The following is a 24,431-nucleotide window of genomic DNA, read 5'->3' on the forward strand; positions in this document are numbered from 1 at the left end:
TCATATTTTTGCTCAGAGCGGCTATTACAGCCGATTACAGAACAATTCACCATTATTTTATCAAAGTTCAAGCATTCAAAACGCTAACCATCACTATATTTCATAAGAGAAAGCACAATTTCATACAAAACAATAATTAAACAAGCAACGAACAAACATGACATGTGACGTACTTATTTGTTTGCCACAACCTCAGTTGTGGCAGCGGTGGAAAAGTGAAACTATGACAAGGACAAACAATAACAGCGCTTTCTCTGCCACTCCTACTGAAAGATACATAAGACTATCCCGTTCGGTCATTTTCCCCCACCCCTCATGACCGATCCAGTTATACTAGATTCATGGACGCATGGTTTAGGAGATATAGCCCTGTAAAGATTTTTTATTTATTTTTTCATTGTGTTTTTTTATATTATTTTGGGGTGACTGAAAGGGGAACGAAAATTTGATTATTTTGCGCTCCGACGCACGGTTTAGGAGATACAGCCCTATAAAGATTTTTTCCAGTTTTTTTAAATATTAATTAAGGGTTTCTTAAAGGCTAACGAAAATGTTATTATTCTTGCGCTACGACGCATGGTTTAGGAGATTACAGCCTATAAAGATTTTTCTGTTTTTTTTGCGTTTATTTTAAATATTGCGCTACGACACACGGTTTAGGAGATACAGCCCTATAAAGATGAAAAAAAAAACAGCTGTTTAGCCTGTTCGCATGAACACATACGCCATGTTTACGTTAAAATTAAAAAAATATATACTTCCTGGCCTAGGCCTCCAATTTCGTATGAAATTCCTTTACAGTTCTCTCTAGTTGCTCCGCCCGAAACGTGATAATTTGAAGCCTGTTATGACGCACGTAAGGAAAGGACGATATTTCATTGCATGTTTGAGAAAAAAAATATTTACTTATGAAGGAAAATGTAAAAAATACCATTTCCCTTATCTTCGAAGTTTACCAGAGAAATTTTTACATAACATTTACATTATCAAATTATGAAATAAGGTAAAAAATGAACATCTGTTCATCACGAAGTAAATAAATACATTGTACCTACTACTGGACCTGGACCTCCCCTCCCTACTTAAATTATAAAAAAATTAAGGACAAATAAATACCAAAGTTACGTAAAACAATCATTTATTCATAAAAACACTGCAAAAATTTTGAATGAAATAACTAATTAAAGTTTGTGCTAATCAAGGTCACGAAACTATAGTAGAACCGTAAATTCTAGTACAGTAGAACTATACTAAACTCTTGTTTTTCGGGCTTCGACCGACTCTTACTTATTTGTTAAACAAAGGCATATACTGTTCTTTTAAACAGTACGGTTGGCTACCGAAATGACGATTTTCGTTCTATATGAAAAGAAACAAGCCCGTTTAACAAGCACTTTTACCGTCTTATCTTATCTCTATAGGTATTCCCACTAGTAACCACTGGTATTTTTTCCCCCAACTTTTACCACTGGTAACTACTAGGAAAAATAATTCCCAGTAGTTACCACCAAAATTTTGTTCATTACTAATAAAAACAGAATAACTTGTATTGTGCTTTAATAAATAATTATAAGTCGATTAGTGTTTCAGTAAACTGCCTTAAAAGTGAGGTGTTTTAGAATTTTGATCACTTTCACGGCAGTTTACTGAAATTAAACACTAATCAATTTATAAATTTAAAAAAATTGACTGTGTCATACAATTTGGCTGGTCTGATGTCGATATTTATATGAGTAATGTTTTTTTCACCTCAGCAGCTCGAACAAGCCTACTTTCGTCACTCCCTGGAGTGAGGAAAGTGCGACTTTCCTCACTCCAGGGAGTGAAACAATGTAGCTTTTTAATTTAGTGAAGGCCATGAACTTCATACTACGGTACGGTACGGTCCGGTCCGGTCTCGTCTAGTATCGTATCGTATCGTACATATTATAATACTTTTTTCTCTGTTTATTCTGTGTAATTCGAAATACATTTTAACCTTTAATATGTTCTCACTACTGAGGTGAAAAATTATGTGTGCAACACGAGAGCATCGTTATTTTACATCTCGTGTTTTTGAGTCCCTCGCTACGCTCAAGATTCTACCTTAGAATCACTCGCTACGCTCAAGATTCTACCTTAGAATCTTTCGCTTTCTCGGGACTCAAAATAAACACTCGCAAGAAAAACCAACTTTCCTCTCTTGTTGCACAAATAACTATTTTTCGCGATTTCGATATTATTGGTTAGGTACATAGTAAAAGTTGTTCAGTATGACCTACATATTCACCCCGTAAATTATTGCAGGTGACTATAAAAAAACACCCTGTATTTATACTGTTTTATTAGTATTGAACTTTAACAAAATTTTGGTGGTAACTACTGGAAAAAAAACCCACCTATTACCAGTGGTAAAAAAAATCTCAGTAATAACTTGGTGGTAAATAGTGGGAATAACCCACCGATCAACGTCACTCAGCAGAGAACTATGAAACTTCCCATACAATCAAAAATAACATTTTAACGGTAACAGATGGTTTGGTGCAACCGATCCTTAACGATTCAAATTCATAATAACAGCTCAGAGATTTCTTAATGGTTTGCCGAAACCTACAATACAATCTACATAGCAGTGCAGAGTACTTCTTCCTGATTGGTGAAGAGTCGCCGAAGCAGATGAGCGCGATCCTTCTTTTGCCAATCAGATAGCAGTAATGATGTCGCACCGAGTCCTTAGTCTCTACAAAACTTGCAACAAATCACATGCTTTCCGATACATTGCGGGCAGGCTAAGCGCTGTATGAAAAACCGCATGCCATAGTTGCAAGGTTTGTTTTATTTTTATTTTATTTTGGTAAAGTTGTGGTATTTACTGTAATAGTGCAGTGTAGACTTATTAAAAATTGTACCTACATAACCTAAGAGGCCGTAGTCGATTTTGGAGCAAAAATGTAAAATTGATAGATTTAGTCGTTGAAATTATACACGTTTTGTTACGTAATATCTAAATAACAAGTATTGATTTCTATTAGCACGTCTTCTTATCTTGGCTTTTAATAATGAGGTCGCGAGCGTGCGTCACCGGTAATGCATGAGAAGGGGCAGTTTTTAAAAATTCTTAAAAAAATCATGGTGGTAAATTATACAAATTGATGTATGAGAATACTTTCAGCAAATGCTGTAGATTGTTTCAGTATCAAAATTAAGATGAAATTAAGTCGATTTTCAGAGAAATTGTCACTTGTTTTGAAGTAATTTCTGGAGAAAATTGATTTCGTCTAACTTTCATTTACACTACTTCAAAGTCATAATAATAAAAATGTAGTCTGATAAACGTCAAGTACAGGATATGTGTAATACAAAATTACCATGTTTAGCAGTCCAAACTTTACAAAATTTACAAATAAGAGCGACAAAATCAGTGCTTTACGCGCGTTTACCTAAACGTCCATCAGAAAAGCAAACATTACTGATTTAATGAGTCTGTTTTCAAAAAATTGATCTGATAAAAGGTAAGATAAGAAGACGTGCGAATAGAAACCAATATTTGTTATTTCAATGAGGTAACAAAAGGTGTAAAATTTCACGGACTAAATCTATCAATTTTACATTTTTGCGACTAAAATCGACACCGGCCTCCTAAGACTGGTTCTAAATCTACATTATATAGGTATCGGAGTTCCTTTGGGTTATTTTTGTCAATTTGGTGACAAGACTCAGAGTTTTGTTTTGAATGATTCACGGTTAGTTTCACTAGACTTACAATACAAAAGGTAATCACGGTTCATATCCCGGTCAATATAAGTCTAGTGAAGACTCACAAGTCTCACAACGTTTAATTATTATTTATTAGTATCAAAACATTAAAAGCAACCACTATTACTCCAATCTGGTTACTTATTTCCAATAAAATAAATCATTACATCAATACAATCTGCGTGTTGTCATAATATCATAATCATAAAATTGGCCAAGCACACAAACATAGTAAACTGCCCAATGATTAGGAGTATTAGGACTGATAAGAACCGGTTATTGCCATGTTTTTTGTGAAAAATTTGTAAATGCTGCTTTACTGTTGAAGGTGGCAATTGGTATGGTGCCAACGATATGGTAGATTACCCTAATGTATTATATTTACGAACACATACTTTGTATAATACTTGGCTATACAATGTGTCAGGACAAAGTTGTGGTAACTTTTCTGTAACATTTTGTAATGAAATTGAAAGTCTTTATTCTTCAATTTAAGCATAAGTATATCAATGCACTTATGAATGTCAAAAAACTACCACCGGTTCTAACCCTACGCCACAGTCCCGATTTCTTAAAAAAATACATTAGTCTTATAAATACGTAGTTCAATAATGACATTTATGCCCTAGTTCTTAAACTACCGAATGACACCTGTTATAATGTGCGACCGATATTTGGACAGATAATGTTTAATACCTATACCATGCTTAAAGAGATGCAATTTAAAAATGGTTGAGAATAAAAATAGGGGTGATTTGTCAATAATATTCATCATCATATTCGTACCTGATTAACGGCGACAGCATAGCTGTCCGAACACATTGTATATCATGTAATATGATTGTGGTCTAGACTCTAGACTCTAGACCATTGATATTATATAAATTACATTAAATAATAAAATCGGGTCTGAACCTTGAAGGGTTAAACTTCAAAGTCATAAATATGTTACACAAAAACCATCAATGTTACAATTTCTAATTAGTAAAGACAATTTTGGTTTTTTGTATTTTAATTGAATTTTCCAGGCCATAAATTGCTGAACAATCGTTGTAAGGTCCGATGTGCATTACAATGTACACCTGTTTCAAATTAATAAGAAGCTTTCATAATACAAATGAAGTCTTCTTGTCTAATCTTGTGAGGGTTTTGGGATCAACTGTAATGTAACTCAACACACTGATTTAAACTTTCACGATTTTTACTCATTATTATTCACAACGACGGGACTTAATCGCGTAAAATAAGTTTTAAATTTACCTCCGAGCCTCCGACGTTTCGAGGACGGCGTTGTCCCCGTGGTCTCGGAGAAGACTACTGTAAGCTTGCAAGGATTTTATTACAAATAAAAAAAAGTGGCTTTTCTTTTGTTCCATTGCTTTCTCAAACAAACGAAATTCATTCCAAATTACTATACCATTAGGTTCTAATTAATAAAAACCGGCCAAGTGCGAGTCGGACTCGCGCACGTAGGGTTCCGTACCATTACGGAAAAAAACAGCAAAAAAATCACGCTTGCCTATGGGAGCCCCATTTAAATATTAATATTATTCTGTTCTTAGTATTTGTTGTTATAGCGGCAACAGAAATACATCATCTGTAAAAATTTCAACTGTCTAGCTATCACAGTTCATGAGATACATCCTGGTGACAGACGGACAGACTAAAAATAGGAAAATTCTGTATGGTGGGCCTTACAAGGAGATATTAGATATTATTTAGTAACAATACTTATAAACATTTGTTGTAATATTTATCTTCTTGCCTAGGCAGGAAGGCAGGAAGTATGTACCTAATATAATTAAGTTTATTTATTTGCCAGTACGGTAGATACCTATGTACACATGACTTCCTTATTGTTGTCTGTTGGTCTTCCATGACAAATATGTATTCCAAAACAATGCAACAGCCTGGACGATAAGTACTTGGTATTGCAATGGCACATAATAAAAATTTACAAGTTGCACCCACGGCCAAATCAAATAATTGGTCTTTAACACATCAACATAGTTAGCCTTCATATCAGTTTGCACAGTGTCCCAGTTCTTGCCCTGCATAGTGCCCACTGTGGCAAGGATCATGAAGAGGAATGTTGGGGCAAATATAGCTTGGTCAATAAATACTTTCTTAAGAGCAACAGCTTTGCCCTGTTTACCAATGTACTTTTGTAGCACTCCGTACCAGATCCGAAGTGCAGGCCCCTAAAAAGAAAATTTATTACAAACATTTATTTCGATAATGGTTTTTACAACTCCATAGTAAGGTTTACCATTAAATTTGTACTAATAATGCATGTCATTAATTAAACTCCCTAATAGCTTCACTAATAGAGATCAGAAATCCAAATAATATATTATTATCTCTACAGTTAGCACTTAAAAGTATCTTCCACACTAAATAGTTTAAATAGAAACATCTCTTCTTGTAAAGCTATTAGAGAATGACTGGCCCGGATTGCACACCCTATTCTTTACATGTGAATGTAAAAAACCGTCCAAGTGCGAGTCGGACTCGCGCACGAAGGGTTCCGTACCATTACGGAAAAAACAGCAGAAAAATAATGTTTGTTGTATGGGAGCCCCATTTAAATATTTATATTATTCTGTTTTTAGTTGTTTTTGTTTGTTGTTATAGCGGCAACAGAAATACATCATCTGTGAAAATTTCAACTGTCTAGCTATCACGGTTCATGCGATACAGCCTGGTGACGGACAGACGGACAGCGGAGTCTTAGTAATAAGGTCCCGTTTTTACCCTTTGGATACGGAACCCTAAAAAGCAACAGAACTGGCAATTTTATTGGGCATATTATAATACAGTATATATACCTACAGGGAAAATACTGCATTTACTACTTACACCGACAAAAAGGCCTATAGATGCAAACTGACATGTTCTCTTGTAATCGAGGTCCTTTAATGGTTTTTTTTCTATTAATGTCTGTGATATCAAGTCGCCGGCTCCCATTAAAGCTCCACTTTGGATAGCTTGCATTAAATACGGTCGCCGGACAAGAGCATTTTGATATAGTCTGATCATACCGCGAAACTTCAACACCACGACATGCATGCTGAACACCGTGAACACGATTTTTTAAATATGCTTATGACCCATTACTGCTTATAAATTATTTTATTAGAATTAGCAGTATTATGAATAATAGCTATCTCACAAAGTACGATAATTAATGAATAAATTTAATAAACATCAGATTTCAGGTTAACATTCAACAATGACAAAATTGTCAACAAGTCACTTCACTTCACTTTTCACTTGATTCTGTCTTCTAGCTAGAGGAGGTATAAAGCATATTATATTCTTTGGTATAGATTATTATGCATATTGCATATACATAGACAAGAATGATGTTTATAATAAGGTGCGGTACCCACAGGCGCTTTATCCAAATTATTGAAATAAACGCATTATTTACATAATAAAATACTTTTTGTTCCAAGTTTAGCTTTCCCGTATATCTTCAACCTTCTAAATACGTCGTAGTTTAATTATAGCCCATTCAGTAGCAGCAGTTTAAGAGCTTATTACGCTATGCTAATTTAGTGACTCACAAGAGGGATGACGCTATACGTGAGAAACGATAGGATGTATCTCTTATCGCGTCTCACGTATAGCGGCGTCCCTCTTGTTAGTCACTAAATTTAGTAAAGTGTAATAAGCCCTTTAACGGTATACCTATATATTATATAGACCCCTTAAGTGCCCGTTAAACCATCGACAAAATCGGGAAATGGTAACATGAATGAATACTACCAGCTACCAGCCTTTGCAGCCTTTGATGCAAAGAGCATATAATCACTACGTTCTTTGATGTCTAGTCTGTGCCACCAGTGAAACGTAGATTGGGCTGGGGCTAATTTTTATTACTATCTACCTTAACTGCTTTGTAGAAAATTCAGATCATTGCAGCTTCTGCACATTATTAGCTAACGAAAAATATACCTATTCAACCGTCTTAAGTAGTGACCAGAGAAGAGAGGCAATGGATAAAAGGAAACTATCAACAGCCGGAGACAGTCTCTACCAAATACTTGAAGTGCCCAAAACTGCTACAGCCGATGATGTCAAGAAAAGTTACCGGAAATTGGCGTTAAAATATCACCCCGATAAAAATCCCAATAATCCAGATGCTTCGGAAAGGTTTAAAGAAGTAAACCGCGCACATACTATATTGAGCGATGCGACGAAGAGAAACATTTACGACAATTACGGCTCGCTCGGGCTGTACATTGCGGAACAGTTCGGCGAAGAGAACGTGAATGCGTATTTCGTGGTAACGAGCACCTGGTGCAAGGCGCTGTTCATCGTATGTGGTATTCTGACGGGCTGCTACTTCTGCTGCTGCCTGTGCTGTTGCTGCAACTGCTGCTGCGGGAAGTGCAAGCCGCGCCCGCCAGAGGAGTCGGGCGACTACCACACGCTGGAGCGCGACGACTCGGACGGCGTGGCGGCCGTGACCGTGCAGCCCGGCGGCGAGGGCCGCCCGTCCGGCAAGCAGGCGCCGCCGATCGCCATGCCCGCGCCTCCCGATGCCGGCTCGTCAGAACCGGCGCCTGCTTCCTATGGCGCCTCCGAAAATACTGGCCTGAACACAGGTGGGGTCAATTATGGAATTTCACATTAACATACTTAAATGCAACATATTCATCTTAATATTGTTTCCAGTGACACTGCAATGATCTCTCCATTACTTGCTGCCACAACTACTTTAGTTTAATGTTTATGATTGATGCTTTCCTACAATGCTGGCAGGAAAGAAAAAGTTGTCAGTACAATCAATCCAACCATCTAGGGAAACATTAAAATGTAAAGATTGAAATCACTTTCTTCCTCCTTACATTGCTCATTATTAAATGCATTGAATTGACCATTAGTAAAATAGTTCATAATATTAGTTACAGGTTAATGATAGTTTAAGCCCTTGCTCTCAGGCCAACATATATGGATACATATGTATATGTTGTGAAGTGCTCTATTTTTTTTTGTCAGTGTTCAGTGATGATAGACATAATATTACATGAAATATTTGCATTATTTTGTTCACAAATTTTTGGTGATATACTGAGGCAATTCTCTATATTTTGTGGCTTTTAAATTATTACAATTGTCACCATTTATGTTCTAAATGCAGCACTGCATGGAGAATAAAACTTTAGTAAGTACTTACTATTTATAGTGCAAAACTAAATTTGTAGACCATATGATTTAAATTAAAGACTCATTTGTGCATAAGTCTGCCAAATTACAACACCCTTGTATTGGTTAGTTTAATAATATTTCGAGTTTCAACTATGCACTGATAGCAAAATAAAACATTTATGCCAGTTGGATCTCTGCACTATTAAGCTGCAGTTTGATATCAAAGTTTGTATAATTATACTTTTCCTACCTGGACATACCTCCTTAGTCTGTCTGTGCTGTTTAGTCCTTGGCATATGTTTGCTTCTCATATCTGCACCGAAAGTAAGGCTCCAGGCTCCAGTTTGACCACTAGATATTAGTTGTGATTTTTATAGCTAATCTTGAGTCTTTAAAGCCTTGAGGCTCAATAGCTTTCAACAATGGGAAGGTCTTTGTGTTGTGAAGACTCGTGTGTCTATAAGCCTCAAGCCTTTAAAACTCTTAACTACACTGCTGCAAATAAGTATGTATTTGTACATTAGCACAATCGGAATAGGACAAACTGCGAAATCTCTTGGCTAGTGATGAAATTTGGTTTATTTGTTAAATATAAGTCACTTTTTCATGTCCACACCAAATTGAAAAATGTGTGCCTTCCTGGAATTTACGTATTCTATGGAAATATGGTGTAAGGCAACATTAAAACTTATTAAATTCTACACAAAAAAGTCCTACATACCTTTGCAGAAAAATTAAACCTTGTGGAAAATACTTGCTGAATCCAGATTGAGCACTTATACTTTTCCAGGGGACATTCTCTTGATATGAATAGGAATTCCACTTATGTTCATACATTTATACATGATCTACCACAATATTAACATTTCACTTGACCGCGACTTAACCAGAAAGTAGGGTAATGGGTTTCAGTACTGAAGCCCAGGATACTGGACGGATTTCTTCAAATGACGTATCGATAGATTCCTCTTGACGTTCACACAGGTTGTTAGGTTGTTATCAGGACGTTACCACTTGTTTTATTAAAGAAAAAACAATACAGCCGACTTGAGCGGATGCTTAATCTGATATCATATTTTTCCTTCTAGTGCCTAAACTATTGAGCAGATTTTAATAAAAAATACATCAGTAGGTAACTAATTGGAACACCAGTACTAAGGAATACAAATTTAGTAAAATGAATGAGGGAAAAAAAATTCTAGGGCTAAATAATGTGATGACAAAAACAGACTTTAGGTCTTATATGGGGCTTAGACAACAGTGATAATAATAAAATTTGACACCTTCAATCAAGTCGGTTGTATTGCTTTTTCTTTAATAAAACAAGTGTTAACAGGTTGTGAACGTCAAGAGGAATCAATTGATATGTCATTTGAAGAAATCCATCCAGTATCCTGGGCTTCACGGTGTAGAGAATCATCAGTACTGAAACCCATTACCCTACTTTCTGGGTAAGTCGCAGTCGAGTATAATATTGATATTGGGGTACATCATGTACAAAAGTATGGACATAAGTGGAATTCCTATTCATCCAAGTTTCATATCAAGAGAATGTCCCCTGTAAAAGTATAAGCGCTCAATTTGGACTCAGCAAGTATTTTCTACAAGAAGATTTAATTTTTCCGCAAAGGTACGCAGAACTTTTTTGTGTAGAATTTAATAAGCTTTAATGTTGCCTTACCCCATATTTCCATAGAATACGTAAACTCAGATTAAAATACGATTTTTTTCAGGAAGGCACACATTACCAAGATGGCTGCGGTTCCTCATGGACCCAAATGTATAATGGTGTGGACATGAAAAAGGGACCTCTAATTAATATATATGTATAACATATTTCATCACTGTCCAAGAGATTTCGCAGTTTGTCCTATTCCGATTGTGCTACACTGGCTGCTCCTGGTTATGGGTGGTTGTATAAAAAAAAAAGACATTCGAGTTCTAATTACATTTAACATATTCATTTCATTCTGGGATGGAGTCGCAAGACTCCATGTTAAGTAAGCTTAAGTACGAGTTACGATAATTGCCGCAGCGAACGTTTTAACTCTACTATTCTAATTCTGAGGTCAATTTTCGGGTAATTCCAAATCACTTCGGTCCTACCGTACCGTCCGAAAACCACCCATTATTGTATCATATTATTATTTTATTCAGAGCCCACTGTGTCCCACTGCTGGGCAAAGGCCTCCCCCCTCTTTTTCCACTCGTCTCTGTTTAATGCTATATCCGGCCAGCATGTCAAGAAGGAGTCCAAGTTATCCCGCCATCGCCGACGAGGTCTGCCGGATCCCCGGTTAGACTCGTGGGGCTCCCACTCCGTGGTTAACTTGGCCCACAAGTCATCCGGCATTCGGCAGACATGACCAGCCCAGTCCCATTTCAACTTGGCCGCTTTCCGAGCTACGTCTATTATTTGAGTCTTAGAGCGCAGCGTGGTGTTTCAGACTCGATCTCTTAATTTTACACCTAATATGCTGCGCTCCATAGCTCTCTGGCAAACCCCGAGTTTGGACTTCTGAGCTTCCGTCAAGGACCAGGTCTGAGCACCGTAGGTGAGAACTGGAAGTACGCACATGTCCATAAGCCTACGCTTGAGTGACAGAGGTAGGTCTCCCTTCATCAGGTGTTTCATTGACCAATAGCTCTTCCAGGCGTTTTCGGTGCGTCTTTGGACTTCTTTGTCCTGCCGCGCCTGGAAAGAGACTATTTGGCCAAGATAAAGGTATTCTTGGACATATGCGATGTGTTCTCCGTTTATCTCAATCCTACGTTATGTGCTGTTAGTCATGACCTTGGTTTTTGACATATTCATCTTCAGTCCAACCTCGAGGCTTGCGTTGCTAAGGTCTTCTATCATTGCTGCTTTCTGCTTGTATCATGCCAGGGGTTATTTTCTGAATTAACGGACAGTCGGAAGTGATTCGGAATTACGCAAATACACGTTAATATATAGATCTGCCCTGTTCTGCATACTCGTAACGTAGACGAGGGCTATATAATATTTAGTTAAACAGAACAGTGACCATGTGATTCAGGTTTGCAAAAGGTGACAAAATACATATTTATCGCATCATTATGTTTGTGCTCTACATACATATAATTAAAAATAACAACAATAGGAGAAAAACGAACTATACTACCTTCTACAACTCGTTAATTACATATTAGTGTCTGAGTTGGATTATGAAGCCATAAAAGCCAGAAGTCCATTCCTGTGTTTCTATATAATAAGGTTAGCTGTATTTTTTTCATACTTAATTTTATACCTTTAAACGAGCAATTCTTGTATATATGTATATATATTGCGGGGATCTCGGAAACGGCTCTAACGATTTCGATGAAATTTGCTATATGGGGGTTTTCCAGGGCGAAAAATCGAACTAGCTAGGTCTTACCTCTGGGAAAACGCGCATTATTTAGTTATTATATGTTTTTCGAGCAAAGCCTGGTATCCCAGATATTTAAATTATAAATGAGGTTAATTACATACTTTAGTGACGCCTTAAAACTATTTACTTGACTTATGACTATGACCCATCTGTGAAATTTTGTTTATTTATGGTAATTTATTTATTTTGCGATTAGAGAATTTACACTATACATACATAATAGGTTGCTCATCTATTAAGGTATAAGAATAGAATAGACGAAGTGTAGGCAGGATCTATGCCATACAAACTGTAAAAATAATTAAATGTTATTATTATGTATTTCACGTGTTTGGGTTTTATAGTTATCATGTTTCTGATTGCTTTACGCTAAGTGTGTAGGCTTAGCACAGGAGCGCCGCTACAGTATCTCGGCCGCGAGTTAAGACTATCCGTCCCTCTCTAATTAACCTGCCGGGTGCCGCCCTAGCACAGGAGGGCCGGAGAAATATCTCGCCGGCGAGATACTTCTCCGGCCCTCCTGTGCTAGGCCGGAAGGACTTTAGGATATTTTTCGCGACTACGCTAACAGCGTCATACACATTTAGTTATGTGACATGTGTTTGAGACCACTTTTGCTTACAAAGTAAACACTTACAAAACGTAATTCTGCAATTATTACAATGGGCTTGTGTGAATGGGATTGACGAAAGGGGACGAAGTCACGTGGCGCTTCTCCATACAAACAAACGCACTCCCCATTTCCCCATTTTCCTCTCTGATTATAAAAATATTTTTACACCATTCATTGTAAATTAACCATATATGGTTAATAGCTATGCGCCTTCGTGTTTTTATTTTATTATTATGACTTAGGAGCTTTTAAAAATTTGTATGGAATTTGTTTTTCGCTCCTAATCCTAACGCAGCGTACTACGTAGGCGAACAACACGCAAAGCGGCGCGGCGCGTCGCGGGGTGAATCAATCCTTTGATACAGTCTATAGAAGTGTCCTACGTGGGCGATCTCATTGCGAGCGCGAACGCCTTGGGCCCGCCGAGCGCGGCTTCGCTTCGCGTTCGCGAGTGTTCGCTTACGTAAGACGCAGCGTAACTCTTATACTTTTATTATTACGAGCCTATTGTGTCCCACTGCTGGGCAAAGGCCTCCCCCCTCTTCTTCCACTCCTCCCGGTTTTGAGCTACATCTGGCCAGTCGCTCAAAAAGGAGTCCAAGTTATCCCGCCGTCGCCGACGAGGTCTGCCGGATCCCCGGTTTGACTCATGGGGCACCCACTCTGTGGTTATTTTGGCCCACATGTCATTCGGCATGCGGCAGACATGACCAGCCCAGTCCCACTTCAACTTATACTTAATAATAAAAAAAAATGAAAAAGAAACAAGTGCGAGTCGGACTCGCGCACGAAGGATTCCGTACCATTACGCAAAAAACGGCAAAAAAATCACGTTTGTTGTATTTTTACGCATATCAGTGAAAGAACATGGGTCAAAATCATAAAAATATTAAATACATTTTATCGTATTTTTATCGTATAAATCTTCATTTTTAGTTTTAAAGTGTGTCGATAGATGGCAGTGAATTTACTGTGGTTACAAAATTTACTATGACAGTACCGCTCTAGTATAAGTTACTCTATGGTAATATGGTCCGGTTTTTACCCTTTGGGTACGGAACCCTAACAAAACACGTAGGCTCATAGCTATGATTAATATGTACAAAGAATTGTGTAATAATATTTTCCAATAGGTATGCCAATATCCAGGGAGGAAAACGGGGACTACGTTCGTACGGAGAAGCGGTCGTCCACAATATCCACTTAAGTAGATAGTTAGCTAGATAAAGGGGCCCACTGATTACCAGTAGGCCGGACGATATCGGCCTGTCTGATGTTCGGAACTGTCAAATTTTTGTTCTATCTGACAGGCTGATATCGTCCGGCGGACTGATAATCAGTGGGCCCCTTTAAGATCAATTGGCTGAAAAAAATAAAAAATGTAAGGCGAGCTGAGCATTAGGAAAACTACTGACAAGTCTCCCCGTTTAGTCGCGAGTTGAGGATTGTAAACGGTCGCAAGGTTTAAATATGTTTTGCCTGCGCAAGTGTAGAGTTGCGTATGTTTTTTGTTCGCCTACGCGATTGTAATCCCACAAAATTAAAGGCGAGGGTTTTATTTAGAACTAGCTTTTGCCCGGGACTAAGTCTGGGTAGAGTTAGTAATTTGCGTAGCTTATTTTTTACACAATCTGCTTTTTATCGATTCCCCATACAACCTTCCACCCCCCTTCTCGCCCCCTTAAAGGATGATTTCTGGGATAAAAACTACCCTATGCCCTTCCCCGGGACTCAAATTGTTTCTATACCAAATTTCAACTAAATGGGTTTGGTTTAAGCGTGAAGAGGTAACAGACAGACAGACGCAATTTCGCATTTATAATATTAATATGTGTTGCTACGTATTAATATGCAAAAAACATATGCTACATTGCGTCAGGTAACAACCGAAACTCGCTAATTACTAAAAAATAAGTAAACAAAATCAACCTTATTTTGGTACTGATACCGTTCACTTTGGCTATGAGCTTGTAGTGGTATTTAGTGAGTTTTGGTTGTCACCAGAACACTTAGTGTACATTTCATTCGCTAGCGTGACGAGCGTTCGCGTTTGCGTTATGATATTTGTATGAGATTTTGAGCAGCGCGCCAAGTGGGACGTTTTGGAAACTCAAAAGCCCATAAAAATGATACTTAACGCTAACGCGTAATTCGCGTCACGCTATCAAATGAAATTTACACTAGGGTTACTGACAATTTGAGACCTTCATGTCATGTATGTCCCTCGGTACCCGTTACATAATGGAATGAACTTCGCGCATTAGAAGATATATTCTAAACATACAGTACCGGCCAATAATATATCACCTTTGAGTGTTTTTGTATGAGCGTGTATATAGGTAGAGTAAACAATAAAGGTTAGTTTGTAGATTGCATATTTTATTAGATATTTTATACAAATATATATGATGAATATTGCAATGAAATACTGTGAATTACAACAGGACTATACTATTACTACTATTACTAAAAAACCTCTAGTAAAATAAGAAATAAGCGGTTTTGACTAATTTACAATATTAGTGGTGGTAATTGATATAACTGTTTCAAATTTTAGGTATCTATGTCAAACGGTCTCTGAGAAAAACGCATTTAACTGATTTGCAAGACCGAAGTGATCCCAAAAGTGTTCCGTTTGTCAAAACAAAGTTTTGCACGGAACACTAAAAATGAAGTTGACAATACATAAAAAAAAACCTCTATAAAAAAAACCATTACATGAGACCAATTTTTCTCATCGCCCATACAAAGGAATACTACTAGACTACCTAAAGCAGTGAGGTGGAAGTCACTCACAAATATAAAAATAAAGTTATACCGTAAAAACATGGAGGTGATATATTATTGGCCGGTACTGTACCATTACTTTTACAAGCTTTTATCACAGAATAAGTAATAGCTTTTATTTAAGTTTCAATGTTTGTTTGTACCGTCGCCCACACTGTTATAGTTAACGCTATCTCTACTGAGCTCGTTCACTTACGTACTAACAATGGCATTCTGTTAAACAAAAGCCATTATTTCTTTTGTGTGAGTGCGTGGCCTTTGTGCCTGAGCGCGTGGCCATTGTGTGTGAGCCTCAGGCACAAAAAGGCCACGCACTCACACAAAAGAAATAATGGCTTTTGTTTAACAGAATGCCATTGTTAGTACAGGTAAGTGAACGAGCTCAGTAGAGATAGCGTTAACTATAACTGTACATCGGTCATCGGTGGACTTTATGCCTTTTGTAATAACTAATAAGGTTCACCGATGCACAGTTAGGACTGTTGCTGTTTGTATGTATGTATGTTCGGGTCAAATCTTGCAAGCTAAATTAGACCCACTTCCCATTATTCGATTAAGCTGAAACTTCAGATACAAATGTAAGTTGGGCGACAATGCAATAATGGAACAGTAAAATGGCGTTATTCATAAACGCGTTAGAATTGTCTCGATGAGTAAATATTAGTTGCCTGTTGAAAGAAAAGTATAGGCAGCGATAAAAGCTTTGTATCAAAAATGAAAATTTTGACAAAAACTTTTATTATAAAGCTCACTTAATTTACAACAAACTTAAGAAAAAAACCGGTCGAGTGCGAGTCTGACGCGCGAATCACGTTTGTTGTATGAGAGCCCCACTTAAATATTTATTTTATTCTGTTTTTAGTATTTTATTGTTGTTATAGCGGCAACAGAAATACATCATCTGTGAAAATTTAAACTGTCAAACAAAATACTAAAAAGTACGGAACCCTCGTTGGGCGAGTCCGACTCGTACTTGTCCGGTTTTTGTTTTGTTTTAAGGTTTATTTAATTTACATTAATAAATTGTGTTACATAAAATGTAGCGTATTGTATTATTTATTGCGAAACATTCTGATTTTGGCTTAGTTTAGTAGTAACTAAACTATTACTATCTAACTATCAAATTGCCCAAATTGGGACTTAAGTAAACCCAAATAATTGAGTTGAAGCATAGATTTCTTACGCCAACAGGAAAGTGAAAACCGGCCAAGTGCGAGTCGGATTCGCGCACGAACCATGACGCAAAAAAGTTACGTTTGTTGTGTGGGAGCCCCACTAAAATACTCATTTTATTGTTTTTATGACACATCATCTGTAAAAATTTCAACTTTCTAGCTATCACGGTTCATAAGATACAGCCTGGCGACAGACAGACGGACAGCGGAGTCTTAGTAATAGGGTCCCGTTATTACCCTTTGGGTACGGAACCCTAATAAAAACAAACTCGTTTAGGTAATAAATTAGATTTTTGTTAAATTAAGTTGGTATTTTAGGCATTTAGACTTCGACTTTTTTATATATAGATCGTTCAAATCATACGAATTTCGAATCGATTTAAAAAAAACCGATGCTCTGGCAAATACTAAATCTCTCCCTAGTCCTAGTCATATCACTGTGACGTGCGGTCTCTTTCGCTCTACGGTTAAATGACATTTAGGTGAGCGAGTCGGGCACATACGAACTTAAAACTTTTTTCGCGAGGAACCGCGAAAATTGTAACGCCTTAAAAGACGGTTACAATATTCAAGTGAGAAAAATATCACGGTACAATCACAATGGTAAAGTCACCAAATATCAAAATAGGGCAAACATGATCACATGATTTCTGGACGACCCCTATGTAGGTATTACATTTGTATGTATTTGATAACAATCATAAGTGTTATGACTTATGGCAAATGTGTACATATTTTCAAAAATATGATGTAATCTAACTGCCAAGATGTGTTTCGTAAGAATAGTTCGCATAATAAAATACCCATCTCCTCATATACTTATTTCAAGAAGCCCTTTAAGCTATTAGCATTTCAATACCGTAAATAAGTTAAGTAAAAACTACATTTCTCTTAATTTATATAAATAACTGTTTGCAGTTTGTTTGGCAATAGTGCAGAAAGTTAATAGATAGGTATATTTTACACTAAAATTAATTAAATCAACAGAAAGAAATGAATGAATGGTACAAAACCACATGTGCCTAAATGTATAGGTACCCATCCCGTATTAGAAATACGTGCACTGGTGCACGTGACGTGACATAAGTACAGTCTAAAAAAATATTAGGTCAACAACCATTGGTTTACGTAACATTCTATAAGTCCCTCTCCAACCAAGCGCTTCATAGGCCTCCAGGGCTCGGAACCGGTATTGAAATACCTTTTAATATCGTTCCCAAACCGTCATATTATCTCGCTTCGATATTTTCAATTTAACCGGTTAATTTCGTTCCATAAAAATGGAAGGCGAATGAATTTGGCATAAACCGGTATTTCAATAGAACAGTTCTTCAACCGATAACGAAATCCTTTTCGTTCCCGGGTTAATAAACGGGACCGGTTTGAAAAATAAAACCGTTTCCGAGCCCTGTGGGCCTCATATTTTAAAAGTATACCACCCCTATTTGTTTAAATGTAGGTATCTACACAGCTACGACTATTGCCTTATCTATACCTCATTATGTTTTATCTTATCCGGTTAGCATAACTCATCGGTGATCCATATTTATTTTATCATTATCAAACAGGTATTCTAGCATGTCTGATATCTGTGCCTACCTTATACCTTAACACATGTTTTGATAAACTATTTGCCAGTAGTATTTGTGACCCCTCCACTTATAATAAGGTTATGTGAGTGTGAGTAGTACAATTATTCTAGAATGATTCATAGTAATACCTTTATAATCTTTCATTATATTAAAAGCCTACGGGGATCCTCTAGCCAAAGTCCCTCATCATAAGGTATTGCTAACACAGTCACACTTCGTCTTTACCATATTGAAACTTATGCCTATATCAGACTCAAATAATTTAGCGTTTCTTATCACTTGTTTTCTCGGGTTTAACCACATTTTCTCTCTAATTTACTGATATGAAATGGAATTAATTGCTTCTAACCACGAGTATCTAATGTCCTGATCATGGATTTGTATATCTATGTAAACTTCTATTCGATTCTTCCTTCAGGCCCAATCCTAGACTAGACGTACATAACGTGGGTTATGAAGTGGTTGTTACTCCCGGCATACGTGTTCCTGAAATGTTATTAATCTCTATAGCTAAAATAAATGTATTCATTATTCGTTCATTATAAGTTTCCAACTTCGATATACTAACTCCTAAGTGATACTACTAATTACACGCCAAAATACAATTCAAAATTCAAAAAAATATTCTGCAAGTAGGCCTCAAATGCTCTTTCATTAAAAATAATACATATAATTCGAACTGGTAGAATAAAATAAATTTATTTTTAAAAATAATTCTGCTCTGTTGTATTTAAATACACATTTGCTGATTTAGATCAATTCTATCATATAATTTTAATAGTTTTACACGACTTTATATGGACGTGGGAGTTATATAACGCATTGAGGCGACAGATCGACTCAGTCGAGCAACGATTTTACCAATCTGTACGTACTTGCGTGGTTTAAAGGTCCCTTTTTATAGCTTTTCGTAGTAAATAATTCTTAAACGGTCGCCCTTAGCAAAACATGTTCTATTACATAAGTAATCGACATAAAATTTTCTACACAAAAAGGTTCAGTACACTTTTTCATTTCGTTTTTCGTTAGAGTCAAGACTTCAAAATATATTAAAGTGGGAAAGTTACTAACTTCCACCCCCCCCCCCCCCCTAACCGTTAGCTTCGCCGCCACCCTCGGGTACTTTTAGTATGTGGTTTAATACACTATTCCCTACAACTATGCCAAAATTTCCCCCGATTGGCAATGTTTGGTCTTTGTTTGGTGGCCTAAATATGACCAATAAAATGGAGGTGCGGGCAAGAATACCAATTTGTGACTCTAGTATTCGCGTTTGGGGACATTACTTTTCTTCGTGTTATTTTACATACTAAGAATAAAATCAATAGGAAAGTTAGTGGATGATGGTATTTATGATTTTTTTTGACGTGATAACGTCTTATAAATCGATGTACACCGGTAGCATGCACGAAAAAGTGTCACGTTGTGGACAAATCTCTATGGTAACATTACGGCCTTTTCATCAATGTTTTCTTATGACGTTATCATTATCACGCAAAATTATCGTCCGTAAGCCGACATTACAGACAACCATTTTTTTGTGCAAAAAGTTTTTGTAGTTAAGTAGGGTTTTATGTAATTTTTATTATTCTCGTCTGGTTTTCTGCGCTGATGCTTTTCCTTTAAAGATTCACACATTCAATGCGGGGGTGCATCCTCAGCATTGAATATTTGTTGATCTGTGTAATGCTTACATGGCCCCTATGTCGCAGTGCCCAAACCGTATGAGTATAATTTCGTATAAATAAAAATACAAAAAAGTTCATTTTTTGTTCCTGAATTTGTACCGCAAAAGAAATTACAAAATCTTCCGTGGTCGTGCTGTTTAAGCATCACACGTTAATCTTGGCTGAATTAACGCGTGTCATTATTAGTGCTAAACTAGGTTAATACAGGTTACCCTTAAAAAAACCCAGCTGATTTTGTACATTGTCGTTATGCTTGTTTCCTATTTTATTTACCGGCTTACAAATGGCAACTGGCTGTCTATGGGGCATTTCACGTGAAGCGGGCATGGTAAAATGGTTGAGGTTTCCTATTTCGGTTATATTCGAGTATGTTACACATGTACGAGTTCTCGACACAACCACAAAATATTTTTACAATTGGAAGGCTATTTCACAAATTATGGGTCTTAGAAGATGACTAAAAGCGAGATTTATACTTCTTTAAATGCCACGACTCAGTTCGAGGAAGTATTGTGAACCAAACTAACTACTACATTTATTTAACCATTATATTGCCTTTATTACCTCATATTTCGATTTAGTTTAAAATTTTTTTTTATAAAACGTAAAAAAAAAACTTTTTTACAGTTCGCATTTATTCAACAAAATTTTTGCTTGTTATTTTGAAAGCTTATATTATGTTTATACTCTACGCAAAATTTCGTTTTGTGAAATAAATAGGTCAATTGTAAAAATATTTTACAGTACATACAGTGCTACTTTCTCGCACTAGTGCGTAAAAGAGTACTTTTCGTGCATATGTCGAAAGTTTCAAGGGCCATAAATATGTACTGTAAAACGTTGTACGATACACGTGCGAATAGGTAATTCGTAACTCGTGTAGATTTAAAACACTCCCTGCGGTCGTGTTTTAATTTATCGCCACTCGTTTCGAATTTCCTCTTTTCCGCACTTGTATCATAAATAACTATTGTGGTTGTGTCGAGAACTCGTACATGTGTAACATACTCGAATATAACCGAAATCGGAAACCTCAACCATTTTACCCTGCCCGCTTCACGTGAAATGCCCCCTACGTTACGAGCGATTATTAATTATCTTCGATATTACGAATAGAATACCAGTTTGTAAATTGTAATTGACCAAACTAAACTTATGATGTAATTAATAGAAATGTCGACTTGGTTGACTATTAAAGCTAGGGGATGGCATAGTGATATTGTGTCAGTTTAGTTTCCTGTATTTATTAGCGAGTCTGGGACAGCACGGAATTGCAGCTTCAGAGTAATAGTGTATTTTAATTTATTATGTAATCACGTATAATTAAGATGAATCCTAGTTTAATAAGACGTTACATTTATTATACAGAGCGAAACGAGATTGTTGATCACTGTGTTATGTATTATAGTTATAATTAAGAATAACGAGCTATATCGATATTTTTATTCACAATCGCTTAAACATAAGGGGTCATCCATTAATTACATCACGCGTTTAGGGGGGGGGGGGGGGTCAAGAAAATGTGACAATGGGAAGAGCGGATTCACAAACTTTGTGACGTCACTTTAACTTATTTAAATTAGTTTATTCGCTGTACAGTTAAATAACAAGTTTTGGAACGATAATCGTTTAATTTTCTTTTCTAACGTCACACCAGGGGGGGAGGGGTTTGCGAAGTGTGACAAGGAGGGGGGGGGTAAAAAACTTGGAAATTCGTGTGACGTAATTAATGGATGAACCCTAATATCCACATTCACGTTTCTATAAACCTAATACACTGTTATGACTTTAAAATCTTTTTAAATATAAATAGTCCAATTGTATTAATTTTGTGTGAAGTTTAATGTTAATCCCGGTGCGGCGCGCTCGCCGTGTGCGGCGCGCGAACTACCGTGCGACACAGCCACTCGAGCCGCGGCTCCGCGGAGTCCTACTGTATCTAGCTTATTAGATGGTATTCCAAAACAATTAGGTACCGGGGTGAACAGGGATGGCTGAGGAGAATAGGGACAAAACTTAAAGTGGATTTACCTGACAATTTCTTAAAAAATACCCACACAAATTGTATCGTACAAAAATCTATTATTTTCAATCGAATGATACAATTTGTCTGGGTATTTATTGAGAAATTGGCAAGTAAATCACATTTTAAGTTATGTCCTATTCACCCCAGCCATCCCTATTCACCCCGGTTGACGGTACCTTAACAATTGTCCGGAATTACGACTGAGAATATACGACGTAGCTGCGTTGGGCTGGCGCACGAAGCGTGCGCGCGCGCGTGCAGGGCTCCTGCGCCTGCTGTTAATATTTAAAGTATTTAACATTGTACTAGTCAACGACTATATTAAATAGAAGGTACCTAATAAGTTCTTATATGTAATTAACGTACTTTGATTCAAATAAATTACTGCATTATGGAATAATCTCTCATTTAATAATATCAAGTATCCCGTTCTTATTTAGACCCATTTGAGTTCGAGAAAGTGACAGAACAATGCCATGAAGCAATTTTTGCGATTTCATAACTGCATAAGGCAACTGGTCGAATCACTAAATTTGAGTGCACACAGGGCTCTGAACCGGTATTGAAATACCTGTTAAAAACGTTCCAAAACCATTATATTATTTCGTTCGTTAAAAACCGGATAATTGATGGAACGCGAACTAAAAACATTACGTTCTCTCTTCTAACCGGTAAGAAGACGGAACGGTATTTTATGGTTCGCGGGGAACGATGACGATATGATACCGGTTGCTTTCGTCATACGTGAAAGAAACAGCAATAACTTACTCGTTCTATGTTGCTTCGAACAATTTAACCGGTTAATTTCGTTCCACAAAAACGAAAGGCGAGCGAATTGGTATAAACAGGTATCTAAATAAAACAGTTCTTTAACCGGTAACTGCAAACGAAAGCGAAATTCTTTTCGTTCCCGGGTGAATGAACGAAACCGGTTTGAAAAATAAAACTGTTTCCGAGCCCTGGTGCACAATGCTACTTATTATAAAAGTTAGTACGTTACGTCAGCATATGCCACTTTTTCGAATAAAAAAAACATAGTTAGGTCGTCAAGTCTCCCACAGTGTTGTCCTTTTATATACCTATTTATCTTCGTTATGTAATCGTAACCGTTTATATTTTTCTTATTTTCAGGAAGCAGTATTCCAAAGTACACGTGAAGTAACTATTCTCGGCTAGTCTAACGTATATTTAAGAGTAATGAAGAAATAAATTAACCATGCATGATTGCGCACTGTTGCTGATAAAATTCGAGCCTTTTATTATTAACTGTAAGTTATATTTTTAATTTTGTATAATTATTTTTCAACAATATTATTCTGATATTACTTTTCTGCCTGTAGCTAATCTATATGTAACGATGATTATAATACACATACGAACTTATTTTCTATCGATGTAAAACACTTTCGGATCTTATTGGTTACTTATTTTGTGACAGAGAGAACAGAGTTAGTCTCGGCTTGGGAAAGGAAAAATCTTGCCGCGAAAAGAACTGTTACGCTACATATAATAAATAAGTGAGCGGAAAGGTTTCCGAACCATCATCTAGTCAGATTGCTTTTATTTTCCGGTACAGTATTTTCTTTGACTTTTCACCTCTGTGACCTACTTACACCGCAAGTATTTCTTTGAACAAATCGTATAACAAAAGTAACCGTGATAAGCAAGCGAACGCAACCGAGATACGTGCTATTATCACGCCTATCACAGGCAAGTTACTGCGTATTAGTTCGACTCAAAATATGTTTTTTAAAATAAAAATTGATTACGAATATTCCACTTATTGTAATATGTAGGTATATTAATTATTTCAAATTATTCAGTCATTAATGAGCTTTATTTTTAAATATTTACTGTATACCTACGTATGTTCTAATTCTAAGGCTTGGGTGTCCCGTTATACCGGGTGCTACGTAGACCGTCACGTTCTGTAGAAATGTTTCTGTATTCCCGTACTATGTGACGCTGTAGGCACGTAGCGGAGACTATATAAGCCCTCTAGATAATTCAACCACCGAAAATAGATAATTCTTGCATACATATGTTTAAATTGTTTTATTCATTAGTTACGTCAATAAAGTATTACCCTAAGTACCGTAGAAGTTTACAACTTTGCCCTTTCAACATAACTTTGCCCACCGCGTCACAGTTCAGTAAAAGCGAAATAACTAAAAAAAATGGTTACAGATACACTTTTGTTTTTAATCTGTGTTTTATAGCTAAGCTTCAATCGTCTCAAATGTAATTGTACATAGTTTTGGTTGCA

General features: G+C 36.7%; 2 protein-coding genes across 3 annotated transcripts; one reads left to right on the forward strand and one right to left on the reverse strand.

Moving 5' to 3' along the window:
* Nucleotides 1-1,132: 1,132 nt before the first annotated feature.
* Nucleotides 1,133-6,995, reverse strand: LOC134754098 (protein Mpv17). Of its 2 annotated transcripts, XR_010128874.1 has the most exons (3): nt 6,595-6,995; nt 2,118-5,936; nt 1,133-2,085 (listed from the first exon to the last, which is right to left on the reverse strand). XR_010128874.1 is itself a non-coding variant. In XM_063690173.1 (2 exons), the coding sequence occupies exons 1-2, from the start codon at nt 6,802-6,804 to the stop codon at nt 5,589-5,591; spliced, it is 558 nt and encodes a 185-aa protein (XP_063546243.1). In that variant the 5' UTR covers nt 6,805-6,995; the 3' UTR covers nt 2,113-5,588. The 2 variants fall into 2 exon arrangements, 1 of the variants encoding a protein (XP_063546243.1); XM_063690173.1 differs by lacking the exon at nt 1,133-2,085 and having other exon boundaries at nt 2,113-5,936.
* A 568-nt stretch (nt 6,996-7,563) lies between these two features.
* LOC134754648 (dnaJ homolog subfamily C member 5) lies at nt 7,564-23,411 on the forward strand. Its single transcript, XM_063690989.1, has 2 exons — nt 7,564-8,348; nt 23,297-23,411. The coding sequence occupies exons 1-2, from the start codon at nt 7,736-7,738 to the stop codon at nt 23,320-23,322; spliced, it is 639 nt and encodes a 212-aa protein (XP_063547059.1). The 5' UTR covers nt 7,564-7,735; the 3' UTR covers nt 23,323-23,411.
* Nucleotides 23,412-24,431: the final 1,020 nt, after the last annotated feature.

The sequence above is a fragment of the Cydia strobilella genome, chromosome Z (assembly GCF_947568885.1).
Source record: "Cydia strobilella chromosome Z, ilCydStro3.1, whole genome shotgun sequence".
Classification (NCBI taxonomy): domain Eukaryota; kingdom Metazoa; phylum Arthropoda; class Insecta; order Lepidoptera; family Tortricidae; genus Cydia; species Cydia strobilella.